Consider the following 19,779-nt stretch of genomic DNA (forward strand, 5'->3'; position numbering starts at 1 on the left):
AAGAATACTATCAAATACATGCTATTAGTAAACATGTCCACTGTCTCAAATGCTTTCCTACCAGGACACCATAGTAAAGAAATTGGGATATGCTTTAGTTAATTTGCTTCATGTTTATGTATTATTACAAGACTTATAAATATTGCCTGATGTGGCAGATACTTGGCTTGCAACAGTCCTATGAACTTCAATGAAGTTAGGAAGCCTTTATTTTTCTCTCAAATGTTCATATTTATAGCCTCTTTAAAAGCTCTATAAATAAAGAGTTTAGGGAAAGAGGTGATAATTCCACTGAAATGTGCTATATTGGGCAAAGCTTTTTGGAAGGACAGATTTGACAAGAATATTAATAGAAAAAAAATCCCTCAACTTTCCTTGTGCTTTTTATGGCCTATTTTCTACATTAGTCTAATCTAAAAATAATTATTTTAGGATGCCAAAGAAAATGGGAGACTCAGTGTCAAGGAAATCAAGTTAAGGAAAAATGAGGAGAGGTTTTGATTGCTTAATTTTTTTGTGTGTACTTCTTTAAAAAATTTTTTTCTTTTCTTTTTTATACATTTTTAATTGCAGTTTTAAAGTAAATCGTAAGAGAACCTCAGCACTGTGTACAATAAGAGAATGTGTCAGTATTTCAAGATTCTACATTTTTTCTGCAAAGTGTGACTTTACATCAGACAATATTTCTAAGTCTTATAACTTATAATTGTTGGAAGTTTTTCCCCATATTCAATCTACATTTTAACCTTTTTGAAACTCCCACTAATTATTGCTGGGTGGGACCTCTAAGGCCAAACAAAATAAGCCTAATTCTTATTCTAAAGTTTCTCCTCAACTTTCTCCTCTTTTGAGTAAATATCCCAAGTTCATTCAATAAATCTTAAGGAATGAACATTAGGCCCTTCACCCCTCTGGCTGGCCTCATCTAGAATGTTCTCTAGCTCATCAATGTCCAACCCCAACCAAGATACTAAGATTGAAAACAGCTTGAGAGGTTTAGTCATCTTCCCTTTTAAGGTCATGCTATTCTTCTTTTCTTAAAAAAAAAAAAAAAAAAAAAAAAAAACAAACAAGGAAAAATTATTTCAGCAAAATAATTTAATTGAATTATAGAACTTACAAAAATTTAAAGACAGAAGAGATCTGATGTACACTGCTATCCAAACATTCCTATTTTTAAAAAAAAAATTTTTATTTTTTAGTTCAATTTTCTTTTTTTAAATTAACAAAGAATCTAGCACCACTTCCCCATGTCCTCATCCTCCTAAAAAAGAAAAATAAAATTATTTTGACAAACATACATAATCAAGCAAAACAAATTTTCATATTGGGCATATCCAAAAACATGTGTTTCATTCGACATATTACCCTATCCCCCTTTCTCTATCAGGAGATGGGTAGCATTCTTCATCATCAGCTCTTCAACATTGAGATGGGTAATTTATTGTTCTGAAGGCTCCAAAGCTGTTTGTATTTCCAATATTGATGCTATAGTTCAAATTATTCTCCAGGCTTTTCTCATTTAATTCTGCAGAAATCCATTTAAATTTTCCTCCCTGAAACCAAGTCCTTCATTTTGTATAGTACAACAGTTACATTCCATTCCTGTACCATAATTTCTTCCTATGTTCCCCAAATCGTGGTCATCCTCTCAGTTTCCAGTTCACCACCACCACCAACACCAAGAATAACAAAATTCAAGCAGCTGCTACAGATAATTTTCTAAGTGCAGCGCTTATCCTTTTTCTCTGGTCTCATTGGGGGAGAGGAGTCTAGGTCTACTAATGGTATCCCTGAGTCAAAGAGTCTACACAATCAATAACTTTGGAGCTATACCAATAGTGGATTAATATACTATCAACACTGTATTAATGTACTCATTTTTCCACAGCTTCTCCAATATCTGTAATTTTACTTTTTTGTCAAGTCTGCCAATCTAATGCGTGTCAGGCAAGGCATCAGAGTTGATCCAATGTGCATTTCTTTTATTAGTAGTAATCCTGAGTATTTTTTCATATGGTTATTGATCATTTGGATTTCCTCCTCTGAAAACTTCCCGTTTCTATCCTTTGAGCATTTATCAATGGAGGCATCAGTTTCATTATTAAGAATATGGATCAGTCCCCTAAATATCTTGGGAAGTAGACTTTTATCAGAGAAACTTGATCCCCTTCTAATTTTTGCTGCATTTGATTTATTTGTACAAAACTTATTACTTATTTTGTTATAAGACCATTTTATTTTATTTCTATACCCATTTATGAATATAAAACCATTTTATCAAAATTGTTATTTTTAATCTTCATATCTTGATCATCTCTAGCTTTTATTTGCTCAAGAACTCTTATCCTATCTACTGATCTAAAAGATTGCTTCTTACTTGCTCCTCTCATTTGTTTATGCTGTCACCTTTTATGTCTACGTCATGCCCATATAGACTGAGCTCATTTCCTGTCAGAATACTTTCCAGTTTGTCAAATAGTGAATTATTAGGGACCCCTGAGTTTATCAAACACAAGATTCAGATACCTCCTCATTTCCTTCTTTGCACTTGTTTGGAATCTCTCTGGCTTCTTCACAATGTCCTTGATCAACTCATCATTAAGGAAATGCAACTTGCAACACCCACTTTGACTTGTGATTCACACCTGATCAGTACTCTGCTCCTCTGATGGGAGGGTGGAACAAGGAACTCCTCCACTTCAGAAGAGGGGACAGGGCGGCCATCTATCTCATAGGCCCAGCTGCCCGCATTCTGAACTTTAAATTCACCACCATGCCCTCCAAACTCCATGGCCTTTCCCTAATACTTCATTCTTCCATAACCTCTCCAACATATTACTCACTGGCTTTTTTCTTCCCCAACATTTGTTTTGACACTACATATGTGCATATGTGCAGTTATATTCATCAAATTATTGAAGTCTTTAAAAAGTGTTAAAAATAATGTTCATAAACACACCCAATTCTCTGTGGTTTTGATAAACATTGTGTTTCTATATTATGCCCAACTACCAAAATAATAAAAAAAGGACAAAAATCATTAGACTCTGCTTACAGGCATTAAGAGAAGCTACAATACTCAGTCATCCTTTTATTGTTTTCTGTCACAATGATTAAAAATCAATGTAAACCCTAACAGTGCTTGCATTTGCTGATTTCCTCATTGTGCTCTGGAATTGTTTGGCAGAAAACTGAAATGTATTTAAAAGATAACTCACAAAGAAAATCCAAATCCAATTTGTAAACAATTTATGTTAAATCTATTACCATTGTTTCATTCCTTAACTTTAGACTTTAACTGAAATGATACACAGTGGTGTTAAGCATGGCAATGAGAGGCATTCTCTTTAGAGATAATAAAATCTTCATTTAACGTGTCTAAACAAAAACCTTTAAGCCACAGATGTTGTACAAATTAAAACTACCCATATACTCGCTAGAAGTGCACAGAGACATCAGCTAAGCTCATGGAGCTGGCCATAGAAACTTTCTGCCTCATCCCAGGAGAGAGCTACTATACCAATCAAGTACTTCCTGTCTGTTACTGCACTGATTAATCATCTTAAATGATAAAATCAAATAGGGAAGCCTTTCAAAGAGCAATTCAACCTAGAAAAATCATTCATAGAATGTACCTGAAATCATACTGACTGGCTCATTTTCATAGGTCTTTAAAACACGAAAAGGTTTAAGGATTTTCCGGTGGTCTATCATTTGTATCACGGCAATGTTGAACAGAAGATCTTAAAACTTTTATTCCAATTTCTTATTCTGGTTTCAGAAAAATGAGGATGAGCCTATGATGGCAAATGACAGGTACTGTGGAAGAAGCAATCTTACATCACCACTTTCTAGAAATTTAAATATTGCTAACTTTAGAACTGCCCGAACAGATTCAAGAGGTGTCCACTTCAGGAATCACTCTGACTTAGGAGGAACTAAAAAAAGATTATGAGACTAAAAGCAAGAAAATATGTGCAAATCTGCTTGGTACGGTCCTGCAGGGGCAGAAGACAAGAGTTGAATGGATATGATCCTGAGGATATATCAATTTGAACAAGGAAAAAAATGATCTAAATTGAAGATCCTGCCAACAAGAATTATGTCATCCGATGACTAAAATATATGCCATACTGATATCTGAGACAGAATGTCTAACTAAAATGGAACATTGGGTTGGATATTTGAACATATCCAAATGCAAAGCATTTAAAAAAGGTCATCTCCAACTACTGAACCTATAAATGCTATGTAAATTATATTTATGTGTGCAAAGTAAATAAGAGTGAACCTGTGCCCTGGACCTCTCTGAATGCCAAGAGATTAAGATTTTATAATTCACTTTGCAAATGAGGATCGTTATTAAACTATAACCCAATAGGTCTGTGTTTTATGTTGAAAATGCAAAGACTACCTAAACATCCACAGGAAGAGAAAAGCATCTTCAATGCATAAAGAAAGCAGCAGCACATTCTAAACTCCAATTTGGGGTCCCAAACCAATGTCTTCTGTCTTGAATCTATTTTGATTAGATTCTGAGAGAAGGAAATGAAAAGAATAGCTACTTTGACATATATACTCCAATTAGTTGATGGACAATGGCAGCAGCAAAGGAAAGAATAACTACATCTCATTTTCTATCAATAAGGTCTTTCTATATTGAGAGCATTATCCCCCAGGGTTGCACACTTAATACATCTGCAGTACACTGAATGCCTGTGAGTCTCTGAACTCTCCACCTTGAAAGGTTAGACATTAGCAGCAAAAATTTGGTATAAAAAAAAACCTCAATTTTTAGAAAAAAAGGGTTAACTTGGGGGACAAGTTATGTATCCTATGTATCCTAATATAATTAGTTTCCTTTGTAATTCTAAGTGTTTTATTTATTCATTCTAAGATGGGGTTCTTAGGCTTCCCCAAATATATATTGTCAAAAGGGCTTGAAAACATGGAAAAGGTTAAAAAATCTCTGCTTTAGAGAATAGATAATCTATACTCTCAGTCCACTTGAATCTGCAGTCTTCCATGTATTCAGTTTTGATGTGAATTCTTTATTTTCTTTTGCCAATTTTTTAGTGTACCTAATCTATATCCATCCTCAGATGATAATGCAAAACACCCTTATATTTCTAGTTCTGGTCGAAGTATTCAATACTTTACAGGGCTCAATGCTTCAAAATGCTTATGTCTGACAGTTAGATGTTCCAAACTGAATTCTAGTTGACAGTATAGGAGGCATTTTTATTACTTCTTTGGCTTATTAGTTCTTTTCATCCAATGTAAAGAGAATGACTACAAAACATTACAGATACTACTAATTTACATATATCTAAAAGATAAGTGTCCCACACAACTAGTTTCACAACAAAGGATTATTATTTCAATCTCAGAAAGGGACCAATTGATGAAAATATTCCTCCAGTCAATATGTTTTAAAAGAGAAATATTAAATAAATATAAACTAACGAAGCAAAGAACTGCAAATTGATCCCTTGCAAATCTCAAGAGGGAGAATTGATCTGCTTCTGACTTGCTGGCACAGCTAAAATTCAATGAGCCCAGTCTGGCCATCAACTGATAATGGCCCCAAGGAAAAACAATGAGAAATGCATGAGGACAACTACTTTGACATAGTTCCTGTAGGCATTTAAAAGGGAAAATAATGAATGTCCTGATTGAATATAAAAATGTTCTTGGGTTACACTTTCGTTAAAGAACCTTGGTCCATTTTGTAAGTAAAATGTCTCATGCAAAACATGTCTTTTTATTAATTCAGACTTTAAAAAAAATCAAAACATAAAGCTACAGAATCTGATTTTGTTTTTACAATTTAATTTCCTTCTTTCAGGTACATAAGTGAATGCATATGTTGTCTATTCAATGATTTCATATAAATGCTTAAATGTTTTAACTTTCACAGCATTTTATCTATTCCAGTGACTTTCATTTGTACATTAAATATGAGTGATATTAAACATTTTTAGTAAGAGCTTTTTTATTGCTCAGAAAATATAAAAAAACAGCCAAGTATTATCTAAATATATAAACGAAATAGAAATAAAAACCAATGATCATAGAGAAGATATATGAATGGAAGTTCATTGTGGATTTTTATACTAAATTTCCAGAGACTGAAAGCAACAGATCCATTCAAAATATCACCTCAAAGTGTCTCCATGGCCTAGCCATTCAAGATAATGATGTCAATGGACTGGTATCATTTAAAACTCTGGATAAATTACTATTCCTGTAAATAAGCCATAAGAGCCAATGGCATCAATAACTTTTATCAAGGATTATACAAAGGTAATAGATATTTGCCCTCAGAATATTCTTTTCCATTGGTGAAGTAAATTGTGTTAAACCACAAAGGCCAAAGTTCTTGTTGAGAGTTGGTATATAATTGTTTGAATTTCTTAGAATAGCATCTTCTAAATCCTATTCAGGGGTGGGAGGAAGACTGGCTGGGGAACTTTAACAAAAAAATGGGTAAAAAAAAGCTATTTTTCTAAGCCTTATTACTCAATAACAGGTTGTCCAATTAACTTCAAACTTTTTCCTTCAAAATCCTCTTTTGCCTCAGGCCAAGCATAAGGAGCTTTAACTTGAACGGAGCTCCCAAGGATGAAACATTTTGTGAACATTAGGTAAGGGTCAAAAAAGGTCTCATAAAAGAAATTTTCTTCAGGCCTTATTCCAAAAAAAAAAAAAAATTATACCTTACAGCAAGGGAATACTGACCCAGATGAACAACACAGAGACCAAATTCTCCGCATATGTATAACCCATCAATTAGATCATTTTTTAAATTTCTTTATTATAAAATAGTTTTTTATTATTGCCAAAATATTTCCTTTTGAAAAATTTATGTGATAGTGTTGAACTTTAGCTGTTTTTTTTGTACTCTCTTCCAATTCTGTTGGTAATACTTAAGAATACTCTAAACCCAACACTTGATTCTTTCCATGCTCAGTTCTCTCCTTGCATATTATAAACTAGGTATATGTCAACTTCATTAGCTTAAGGAAAAATCGCATTGGCAAATGTAACTATCGGAAATGTATTTTCTTTCATACAACTTCTAAATGACATGAATCTAGACAAAAAAAAAAAAAAAAAAGGTATTGGATTACCAAATCTCACTCCAAACTCCAGAAAACAAGCAATACAGGACTGGGCGGATCCTGATGATACAATTCACCTCATAAATTTTCAGTGTTTGTATATGTGAGAGTACTAGGAACCAAGTCAAAGCCCTGAGCACCACCCCTCTCCCCGTGATAAAGCAAGGAAAGAAGATGCACCTCTAAACCTCCCAGTTTCTTTACCTCCAGGAGGGACATCCCTTTCATGTGCCTTTAAGCACAGCTCATCCCAATCAGTGACTTTCTTGTTTGGCTCTTTTACATCCAAGCCAGGTTCATAGCTACCTGCAAATGACCTGTCTACTTCCAGACAGGAGTTTTATTCACCTGCCACCACCCCAATCATCACCAGTAGCCCTGGAAGCTGTGGAGAGAATACTGCAAAATAAGACCTCTCTGTACCTTTAGAAGGCACTCCTGACAGAAGATGCAATGCTGAAATTTCTCCAGAGATCAACACTTTCAGATGAGCTAAAGAAAGTACACAGAAAATGAAGTCCAAAAGGCAAATAAGACAATCCTTTTCACAGATATAATTCTTTTTTCTTCCACAAAGACATTTTCCATCGATACTTTTTATTTCAATCATAGAGTAAGGCTATTGAAAATTTCCCAAGAAATCAACCTTGACCAGCATTTTTTAAAATGAGGTAAGGATATTATAAGAGAGACATTAACCAAAAAAGAAAAAAAAAAGATCCTTTTGAATGCTATCATGTTCTCATTTACACAATTCTATGTGTTTGTGTATGTGTCTAATTCCCACCAAAACCTTCAGTTTCAATGATCAAAGCTGCTTCTAGCCTAACTCAAATCAAACCTTTACTTTAAAAGCTGTAACTTGTGATAATCTCTAAAAATAACTTACTGTGATCCTATAACCTTAAAAAGATAGGGGTAAGACAAGGCGAGGGAAGCAAATTTGTTAGTGATTTCAAAGATCCTCTCTGCATATAAAGTTATTGTATTATTACAGCAGAAGAATTAAAAGGGCTTAAATTTATACAGGAAGTAATGATGGGGTTGTAACCATGCATTTAATGCAACTCTAAGCCATGGTACTTTGAGCATATATGGTTTTCAACAGATCTATTTGAATTTGAAAACACTGATAAAATCATGGTATTATAGTCTAACTGTTTTAAAAAATTCTTTATTTAAAAATAAAAATTTGCTAGTTCAAAATAAATTCTCTTATGATGATTTCCTATAGAGGGTAATAATATAGCTTAGGCAAACTTAAATTGTACTAAATATTATCATAATCCAACATATACTTGCTAAAGACCTTCCCAGAAAATTGTTAACATTGCATCTAATCATAATAACTGCCGTTTATATATCATTTTAAGATGTGCGATGAGCTTTCTATATTTTACTTGATACTTAAACCCTCTATAGTACCTACATAGGCATTATTGTTCCCATTTTATAGATGGGAAAATAAAGGTTGAGAGAAGTCAATGACTTATCCAATGTTACACAGGTAATAAACAGTTAAGTCTGGCTATTCTGCTAAACAGAAGACTATAAAATAAATATACTGTTTTAAATGAATAAATTTGCTACTTTAGCATAGTTGAAAAATATTTAGTATTTTTTAAAACATAACTCAAGTGCCACCTTCTATATGAAACCTCTTCCTAATCACTCCAGCTGCCAGTGCCTGGCCCATGAAAATTACTAATATTTATTTTCTTTACAATTATGTGAAGGACAGGGACATAAACTTTAGATTTCAAAAAAACAGAAAACTTCTAGATGAAGAAACTCTAGTAGTGGCAATTTTCATCATCTTTACAACTTATTCTCTTAAAGAGTCACAGTGTATGGGCATAAGGCATTGTGGAATAATAATTTGAGAATTGGCAGGCAAAGTATCAGGACAGATAGCAAGATCCCAAGATCCTTGGTGATCAATGGCAGAACAGACTGTCCCTACAAAAATGAGATGTTGGAAAGAGAATAGTTGATCCAAGGGTCAAAGTGGGGAAGAGCTCTGGGTCACCTCAGGTAGAGGTAGATGAGCATTTGGGTATGAATCAATGGGGATGAGTTTGGGGAAGTAGATTTAACGACTCCCTATGGGGATAGCTCCTGGTGCCAGTCCCTTATTATGCTACCTATTGGTTTTGAGATGCTACTTCTCTATGATAATTCAAGTTTTTTAAAAGATTTTTATTGCCTATTGAATTCATTGGCTTCTACTTGATCTCTAATTTTCCTAATTTTCAAGGAGTTTGTTGCTTGAATATGGCTTTAACATTCTTGTATGATTCACTTAGCAATTATTTTATCCATCACACACCTTTCTGTTCCAAATTTTTCCTCCAGTTTCATTTCTCTCTCTCTCTCTCATTTCATTTATAAAAACATTTTAAGTTAAAAAATTTCTTGCTTCAACTCTTCCAGAAATTCTACTTCAACTTATACACAAACTGTGTTTTTCTTTGAGAACTTGCTTGTAAAAGTTTTGGAGTCATTCTCTTCCTCCGGATTTGTGTCTTGAATATCGCTGTTCTCATAAGAGGATTTTTTGAGGTTGGAATTCATTTTGGTTGGCTCACTCTCCCAGCCTACTTCTTGACTTCATGCTTTTTATTAGGGCTGGGTTTTGCTGCACTTCTGGAAGGAAGATCTGAAATGATCCTATTGCTCCTTTTGATGGATGCTGTGTGTTGTTATGGGCAGCTTCATGGCAGAGTGGGTAGAGTGCAATCTGCCCTCAGACACTTCCTAGCTATGTGAGGCTGGGCAAGTCACTTAACCCTGTTTATCTCAGTTTTCTCATCTGTAAAATGAGCTAGAGGAAGAAATGGCAAACTACTCCTTGGAGATGCGAAGAAAACTCCAAGGATAGTCACAAAGAATTGGACAAGACTCAAAACAACTTGAACCATCACAACAGGAGTGTTATTATTCCAGGCTCTCAGGAACAACCCAACCTAGGGACCTGGAAGCTTTTAGTGCTTCCATAGTCTGATCCAGAACAAGTATGGACAATGACCCTCTATTTTCTGACCTTAGTATAAGTCTAAAAAACAAGTCAATGGGCCTATATCACCTGGACTTCAGTAAGCTGCCATAGGATTCAGCTCCTCCTATCCAACTGGAAAGACTGGCTGTTTTGCCTCCAGAACTGTCTATTCCCAAATTTAGCTGTAGCTATTAAGCTCTCTTTCTTAATTATCATCCTGTAAATGGCCTTGAGGAATAATTGGGCTAAAGTATGAAAATTAAACAGGACTTAATTTGGTAAAAAGTTAATTTGCCATTAACAGGAATGGCCACTGGGCCACACCAGTTCTCATATAGCTAAGCTCAGACCTGGAGAAGGAAAAGAGCATGCTAGACTGCTTTTCTAAATTGTCTAGAATGACCTAGACCTATTTCCTAACAGTTAAAAACTTGACTTCATGACACTAATATGGTTCTGATAACATTGCACAGTTGCAATGAACAGTACAACCAGAATCTGCAAAGAATCAAAATTTGAGGCAAACCAAAAACATTGATGAGGCACATATGGGACACAACTAGGCCAGAGCACACCACTTCATGTGACAGACGTAAAAGACATCAACTAGGAAATGTATGGTCAGAAAAGTCAGAGGGCAGGCCCAACTGAAATACCCCAAAAAGTGAACTAAGAGGTAGGACTGAGAGCTCAATTGCTGCACTGGTGCTCACAATGTGGCCCACAAGCAAGAGCTCCTGACCTTCTCTGGGGCATGGAGCTCCTGGCAATTCCTTCCCAGAATAAGATCCTTACATGCACAAAATAAAATAAACAGGATTACAAACTGGATTGAAATACAGTTTTCAAAATGCTCTTTTAAAAAGTTCAAGAACATTAGGCTTAGAATGTTCATCCTAAATGAAGTAGATCTTCAAAGAAACACCAATCGAAGGGCACAGTCCAAAATGGCACCAAGTGAGAAGGCATAGAAGGAAGCCTCCCCCACCATTAAAGAGATCCCAGATGCACTGCAAGACTGAAGGGTTATGTGCTGAGAGGCAAAGCTGTTTATTGTCACCAACCATGAGTATACTTCAAAGTATTATTGGTAATAAAAAGTAACAAAATAAATTTTGTACATTACATTGCACATTTTATTTCTCTAAAAATATATTTAAGTTTGCTTACCAATAATAAAGAATGTACAAAAATGTATATTGATTTTATTTTTTCTCCTTTCAGTAAGTTATTCAATTGTTCATGGAACAGATCCTGATCTGTACTGAAATTAAATAAATGCTTTCCTTTACCAAAAATACTTGAGCACAAAAGAAGTGGGTTTTTTCTAGTATTGTAAAATGATAGAATGATAATAAGGAGGAACTTTGGAAGAATTTTAGTAACAATAATGAATACAAAGTATGGAGGAAATAGCTCTTTCCTACACTTCATAAAATTAAGTCTATTAACAAGGAAATAAGAACAAATTCTCAGAGGATTCATCCCAGTCTATGGCTTTTCCACAGGCTCAACAAACACAGAATAGTGGCAATTATTTATGATAATGGAATGCATCAGGTCAGGAATGCAATGACAAGATACGTGACTATATTTGAACTTAGAAATCAAAACCAGTTGAATTCAAATGTTGAATATCAGACGAGTTTAGACTGTAAATGGAAATGTTGTGTTGGTATTTGTAGAATATAATCAAGGGAATTTGGAATCACTTACTCTTACCCCCACCTTTTAATACACCACAGTCTTGAGATAATCGATGTCGGCTCAGCCTTCCATGGCCAGCTAGCTCAGGGGCAAAGGGAGGATGAAGCCAAGTTTCCTCCCTTTCTCTTTGGTGTTCATCCACCCCCACAAACTACCAGGTCCATGCCAAAGCAGTCAGAAACGTCATAGCTACTAGGGTGTGAAAGGCGGCAGAGAGGTACGTAAAGGATGCTCGACCAAGGCCTGTATCCTCCCTGGGACCCTGAGGAGCGAGTCCCAATCTCTCAGTTTCCCCATCTGTAAGGTGGGGCTGTAAAACCTATTCTGAAGGGTTGTCATGGAAACCAAATGGGTGCCAGCACCGAGAGTACTTTCCAAATGTTCGTTGTTGGCAGTTTATTGTTCATCTTCATTCTCAAAGAGGACCAGTGACATTGGGAGGGGGTGGTTTGACTCAGTGACTTGGATTTTAAAAAGGCCAAGCTGGGCAGGGCCACCAGCCTCACCTTCTCCTCCAGACTTATGGGAGAGCAACTGCCAGACATGGGTCAGGATGACTGACAACGGCCCAGGATACAGTGGGAGACTCTGTAAAAAACCTCTTCCAGGTTATGAGGAGAGTATCAGACAGGGCCTTTACAAGGAGCATAAAAGCCTACCTGGGGGGCAGATAGATGGCACAATGAATAGAGCACTGGCCATGGAGTCAAGAGGACCTGAGTTCAAATCTAGGTCCAGATACTTGCTGCCTTGTGTGACCCTGGACAAGTCATTTAGCCCCAATTGCCTCAAAAAACCCCAACTAACCAACCAACCAAAAACAATAACAAGAAATTATCTGGGTGGCCAGAAACTATTGGGAACAGAGGAGATGGAGACCAGAAGTAAAATATGGAACAGACAATGGGAGCACTAGGGACAATATTGCTATTGCTTAAATATTTCCTTCCCCAAAATGGGCATATGGAACAAAAACAGCTTCACTGAAGAAATTTATTTTAAACAAGGTGATCAACAGGACTCAAGTCTCTTTCATCTTAACATTTTATGCTTTCTATAATTCCAAGGATTTAAATTGTTTTGCTAAAATTAACTGGCCTTCATTTCTAAAATATATAGAGAATTGACTCAAATTTATAAGAATACAAGCCATTCTTCACTTGATAAAGAACACAACAATTTTCAGATGAAGAAATTAAAGCCATTTTTAGTCATATGGAAAATGCTTTAAATCATTATTGATCAGAGAAATGCAAATTAAGACAACTTTGAGATACCACCTCAGACCTCTCAGATTGACAATGACAGGAAAATATAATGGAGGGGATGTGGGAACACTAATAGATTGCTGGTGGAGTTGTGAACAGATCCAACCATTCTGGAGAGCATTTTGGAACTATGCCCAATGGGCTATCAAACTGTGCATATCCTTTGATCCAGCAGTCTCTCTACTGGGCCTATATCCTAAAAAGATCATAAGAAAGGGAAAAGGCACATGTGCAAAAATGTTTGTGGCAGCCCTCTTTGTAGGGGCAAGAAACTGGAAACTGAGTGGATGCCCATCAGTTAGAGAATGGCCGAATAAGTTATAGTAGAGGAATGTTATGGAATATTATTGTTCTATAAGAAGTGACCAGAAGGAGGACTTCAGAAAGGCCTGGAGAGACTTAATGAACTGATGCTGAATGAAATAAATAGAACCAAGAGAACATTGTACACAATAACAGCAAGATTAAGTGATGAGCAATTCTGATGGACGTGACTCTACAACTATGAGGTGATTCAGGCCAATTCCAATACATTTGTGATGGGGAGAGCCATCTGTTGGGACTGAATGTCTGGAAAAACATAGTTTTTTTCACTTGTTTTGTTATTGTTTGCTTGCTTTTTTCCCTTTCTCCTTTTATTTCCTTTTTATCTAATTACTTTTTATACAGTATAATTCATAAATGTGGAAATATGTATAGAAGAATTATCACATATTTAATATATATTGGATTACTTGCTGTCTAAGGGAAGAGAGTGAGGAAAAGGGAGGGAGGAAAAATTTGGAGCACAAGGTTTTTGCAAGGGTAAATATTGAAAATTATCTTGGCATTTATTTTGAAAACAAAAAGCTATTTTTAAAAACATAAATAAATAAAATTAACCGGCCTTGCCTTTTTCAGAAAATTAGAACAGCATGATGGGAAGATGACTAGGGCTTTAATGCTGTTTTCAATTACTGGTACCCTGATTTAGGCTGAACACTGATATGCTGAAAAAATGTTCCAGAGGAAGACCAGGGTTGTGAGAGGTTTTACCTTTCATTCCATAAGATTTGTTGAATGACCTGAGGTTGTTTAATTGAGAGAAGAGAAAATGGAGGAGAAAACTGGTAGCTCTCTATACTTATCTTAAAAGTTATCATGAAGGAAAGGAGAGTTAGTCTTATTCTGTTTGTCCTCAGGGGTCACATCCAGCAATAATTGATGGACGTTGCAAAGATGCTAAAATTCAGGTTGAATATGTGTTAAATGTTCATCTCTTATGATCTGGTAAAAGTAAAAGTCATAAGGAGAAAGAAAGGCAGAGGGAAACAATAAAACAAAAAAAGCAAAACTTGAACACAATTTGCAATGTAGAGCAAATGAAAAATCCAACCTTTTCTTGAATGAGTCTCTGAAGGTGAATTCCACAGGACAACATAGCAGTGAACAAGGTCAGCATGTACTGCTGCACTTTGCAGATGGCAGATGCCAAGGAGTTGATGACTGAAGTCAGGCCCACCTTTTCAATCACATTCTGGAAAGCGTTAGGGGAATGGCGCGTGATTCTGCACAGAGCCTGGGCAGACAGAAGAGCAGCTTTATTAGATAATCTATTTGTATTACCATGTTCCCCAAGTGAAATTTATCTTGGGTAAGCAGCAAGTGTTGCCATATTTTGTTCCTCCTCTCTTCCCTTTATTATAAAAGGAAGATGGAAGAAATTAATGAATTTTATATGAAGCAATAACTCGACTCTCAAATTAGGAAATATAGACTTTGCATTCAATTTTTTTTGATTTATTAACTAAATATGTTAGATACCATTTCAACCTTGTATTAAGACAAATAGCTAATTCACAGACCTTCTGTCCTGGGAGAAATCTAAACTTTGAGTGAATTATTTATAGTTTTATTAAAGCATTTATTATAATAAACATGGAATATTCTGCCTGCAATTTAAACTGAAATCCCAATTTATAATCAAAAGTTATTTAAATGTAAAAGTGGATATTAGAAATGCTAATATCCTGGTTGAGATGAAGCTGACAATAAGATGAGGAGGGAAAGGAAGGGAATAGGAAGCTTTTCTAAAGAAAAATAATTTGTTTCAGACTGGAGTAACTATTATAGGCAGTCACCCCCCCTAAAAAAAAAAATCAAATCAAATAAAGGTGCACATTGCTGCCAGCAATGAGGCAATTAGACTGAGTTTGAAAGCAGGGGGCAGCTCCAAAACCTAGAAAGGAAGATTTACTAAGGGAAGGGCTGGGAAGAATCCAGAGAACAGAGCAGCCAGATTGCACTTCAGGTGGAACACGCGGAGCTGAATCTGCCAGCCAACTGTACTCACAAGTCAACCTAAAAGCATCAGGGCATCCAGAGGGACAGGCCGGAGGAAGCGCACGGCAGGCAAGCCGCACACTCACAATCACCATGTCTTCTCTGATCTGGATGGAAACAGCCCAGAACCTGGATTCCCAGAGCCCAAGATCTCCCCAGCCTCAGCAGCCACCATCCAGGGAATTGACCTTGGTCGCCAAACTGGCATGTGGCTCTCGGCTCTCGGGGTGCCCCAGCCCCCACCTCCTCAGCAGCTATGGCCTTTAAGTTTAGAAAAGAAAGTTCTAGCTCCTAAAGAAGCTGGCGCTTTCATCGGAAACGGGTAATGGTTCTATCAGTGGAAATTACACTACAGAAGCGGCACTATCCTCAGCTTTGCCCCCACTGCACTCTAAGGACCATGGCACCGATCTCTCTGAGTTGCCCCTTGTTTCCCCCATCAGAATGTGAGCTCCTTGGGAACAGGCTGTCTTGCTTTTCTATATCTCATGTTATTGCACTTCACTTTATTGCAAGTTGCAGGTAATGATATTTGGGGGAGAGAGGGAGAGAAGGAAATCATCACAGCCAGTTCAATCTTCAGCAGCCACCACCCTGATCTGTCTGCAGCAAAACCCTTCAGCAGTAAAGATTATAGCTTTCACTGATGGTTCAGATGATGATTAGCATTCTTTTGCAATAAAGTATTTTTAATGAGGTGCATTGAGGGTTTTTCCAGACATAATACTATCACACACTCAACAGGCTACAGTATAGTGTAAACAAAATTTTTATATGCACTGGGAAACCAAAAAACCGTTTGACTTGCTTTATTGAAATATTCACTTTATTGCAGCCAATATCCTTTATAGAGCCAAATCCATGATATCTCCAAAGTATGCCTGAATATCCCAAGTACTTAACACTATTCTTTTCACTTAATAAATGCTTTCTCATTTATTATTACTTGAAAGGAAGGACTGATAGAAGGAACTATAAAACCCTGACCTTGGCCTGAAATCAATTAGTCAACAAAATGCTACTAAGTGCCGGACATTTTTCTAGAACACAGAGATAAAAAAAGACAAATGAAATAGTTCCTACCCTCAAATGCTATGGAGAAACAACACACACACACACACACACACACACACACACACACACACACACGGAAGTATGTACAAAATACATGCAAGGTAACTTCTGGGGCAGATGGAGGCGGGGAAGCATGAAGAGGATCTAGTGGGTCCCAAGATCAAGAAAGGCTTTCTTCCATTGGGGGACAAAACCGAGCTGTTCTTTGAAGGAGGTCAGGGATTCTAAGAAGTGGGGGTGGCAAAGGAGGGCCTTCCAGGCTGGGAGCCATGGAAATAGGAAAGGAAACGTGTGTGTGTGTGTGTGTGTGTGTGAATGAAAAGTGTGTAACGGGCAGAATGAAAGTGTGTAAAGGTGAACAATGGAGACAAGGTGGATTCATGAAGCAACTCATCCAAATGGCTGTAAACACTTAATAAAAATAGTTCATATTGAAAGAAGGCTTTATGCTGACCCCCTATGAGGTAAGAAGTGCATTGTTCTGCTCATTTTACCCATGAGGAATCTGAAATTCATCTGGCTAAGGCCCTGATCACACACTTCAGTGTCAGAACCAGGACTCACAGTGAGATCTACTTGTTCCAAGTGAAATCTTATTCTCTCCTCACTTCCTCCTCACCAAATAGCCTCACATTGGTTGTATAGAGCCCATTGGTTGTATAGAGCCCATTTAGTTAAAAAAAAAAAGGGGGGGGACTCAATACAACACAATACAAAAAATTTAGACAATACTATATATACAACACAACACAATGCAAAATATCCAACACAATGCAACACAATGCAATACGGTACAATACAATGGAAAGGCCCAAGTTCCAAAGTTGCATTCTTTAGAGATGAAATGCCCATAAGTCATTTTTAGCATAATTTCATCTCAGAAGGTAGAAAAGAGGACAAATTCTACAGAACAGATTAGAAAGAAACAGAAATAAGGATCTGGAAATTAAAATTAAAATTAGTGTTATTTCTATTAGAGAAATTATAACTATAATATGAAGAGAGAGGAAAAAAGGAACATGTTAAATAGGATCCGATTACAGAAAGCTGTAATTAGGGCATCTGAAAAGTTTCAAAAATGGAGTTTGTAATGAATCTAAGAAAACTATCCTCTGTGAAACCAAAAGAGAATTGTTTAATTATTTTTTAACCCAAGGACAAAAAAGAATGAAGGAGCATTTTAAATGGATTCCCTACGGATCTCACCACAATCAGAATGTTTTCAAATAAATTAAGAGTTCTCCCAACAGTGATTTCGACACAGAGAAACAATCAGTCTCATTAGCATTGTAAAGATTCTTGGAGCAGCTGGCACAGCAAAACTTGACTTTCTATTGATACAAAATCCCTATGCAATTAAAATGGAGGAACTTCTTGGTAAAAGGGTTTCTCTAGACTAGTTATAAACACAGGATTCAAAGCCTTATTTGGATCGACTAAAATGCCTCCTCTTAAGAATGTTGTTTGAAAGCCCAGTAGATTTTCCATTTTGAAAAACATATAGGAGATTTAGATTTAATGGAAAATAACCTCTCAAAAGGCTTTTGAGTCTTGATTTCAGTATCTATGGAAGGCTTCTAAGCAACTGAGGAAAAGTAGAGTTTAAAGGCACTTTAAGGACTTATATTTTAGTAATTAAAAAAAAAAAAAAAACAATCTATGATTCTAAAGCCTTAATCTAAGAGATTAAATGGCTAAAGTAAATTTTTCAGGATTGATTTTGGACACTAAAAGGAACTAACAGTTTATAAATAATGCAGGGGAAAGAAAGAACCTGTTGTGTTTTTCCTAAAAATGTCCATTTTCTTGGAATTTACTTCATCTGTGCAATTTTCCAAGAAAGAGAAGAATTCAAAAGTAAAGCCTATCTGTCTCTGAGAAACATAAGTGAATGCACTTAAGGAAGAAAAAGCTAAAGAATTCTTTTGATTTGCTCTTGAGTGATATGAGTGTATGGAATAGGACATTTATCATCATTACTAAAATAATGTTCAAAAATGGTTTTCTTCACAAGTGTCCTATTGTTCTAAGTATCTTTTCTATTCCCAGTTAATTCTAATGGCCATCTAACTAAAGCAGTTCCTCAGTCTAGCCAGTATGGTTTCCAAGACATACAAGAAAGGGTTTCCTGCAGGACATGTGAATCTACAAACCACCTTCCTTGATCCAGCACAGCTACCAATGGTCCTTTGGAGGGGCAGAAGAAGGAAAAAGCTTCCAAAGTGAGATGGTGAAGAGATCAATATCGCTTACACCTCTAGCTTTAGAGAACCTTGGGAAGCATGGAGGGAGAGGAGATCTATGCCCCTGGCACAGCAGCTTCCAACTTCCCAGCAGATCCAGAGCGGGAGCGATCTCTACCAAGACTACTGGGTCATGTCAGCAGGAGAATGGCTGAATAAACTGTGGTACATGAATGTTATAGAATATTACTGTTGTGTAAGAAACGACCAGCAGGAAGATTTTAGAGAAGCCTGGAGAGATTTAGAGGAACTGATGCTGAGTGAAGTGAGCAGAACCAGGGGATTATTGTACACGGCAGCAACAAGATTAGGTGATGATCAATTGTATTGGACGTGGCTTTTTCAATAATGAGGTGATTCAGGCCAATTTTCAATGGGGAGAACCATTTGCATCCAGAGAGAGGGTTATGGGGACTGATGGGGATCACAACACAGTATTTTCACCTTTTTTGTTGTTTGCTTGCTTTTTACCCCCTTACTCATTTTTTCTCTTTTGATTTGATTTTTCTTGGGCAACATGATAAATGAGAAAATATGTTTAGACAATTGCACATGTTTAACCTATGTTGTAATACTTGTCTAGTGGAGAGTAGAGATGAGAAGGGAGGGAGAAAAATTTAGAACGCAAGGTTTTACAAGGGTGAATGTTGAAAACTTTCTTTGCATGCATTTTGAAAATAAAAGGCTATTGTTATTTTAAAATTTAAGATGAAGAGCTAACTTTCCCTCAAAAAAAAAAAAAAAGGACTACTGGCCAGGCACCCCCAGGTTCAGAGGGGATCATGTGACCCTCCTTCAGGAATCTTTAAAATCACCCCCAGCACTGACCATGTCTGCCTATAAGATCTTGTACTTATTCTAAAGCCACAAACTCAAGAAGAATGTCATTACTGTGGAGGAAACGTAATGAAGATGCGAAAAACCGGGTTACTGCTGCGGTCCAGGACTGACTGGGGCCTGGGTCTCAAGAAGCCCCTGTGACCCCAGGAGAGCCAGTCCCAGTCCTGCCAGCACTCAGCAATGTCCGTGACTGGGGTGCC

The 19,779-nt window shown here is 36.5% G+C and overlaps 1 protein-coding gene across 3 annotated transcripts in view; it reads right to left on the reverse strand.

Moving 5' to 3' along the window:
- Positions 1 to 19,779, reverse strand: part of ULK4 (unc-51 like kinase 4) — a 624,778-nt gene that overhangs the window by 448,143 nt on the left and 156,856 nt on the right. For all 3 annotated transcript variants that reach the window (XM_074272175.1, XM_074272174.1, XM_074272171.1), the window contains exon 21: positions 14,476 to 14,658. In XM_074272175.1, the coding sequence (XP_074128276.1) occupies positions 14,476 to 14,658 (183 nt within the window). The remainder of the gene's footprint in view (positions 1 to 14,475; positions 14,659 to 19,779) is intronic.

The sequence above is a fragment of the Sminthopsis crassicaudata genome, chromosome 5, assembly GCF_048593235.1.
Source record: "Sminthopsis crassicaudata isolate SCR6 chromosome 5, ASM4859323v1, whole genome shotgun sequence".
NCBI classification, from domain to species: domain Eukaryota; kingdom Metazoa; phylum Chordata; class Mammalia; order Dasyuromorphia; family Dasyuridae; genus Sminthopsis; species Sminthopsis crassicaudata.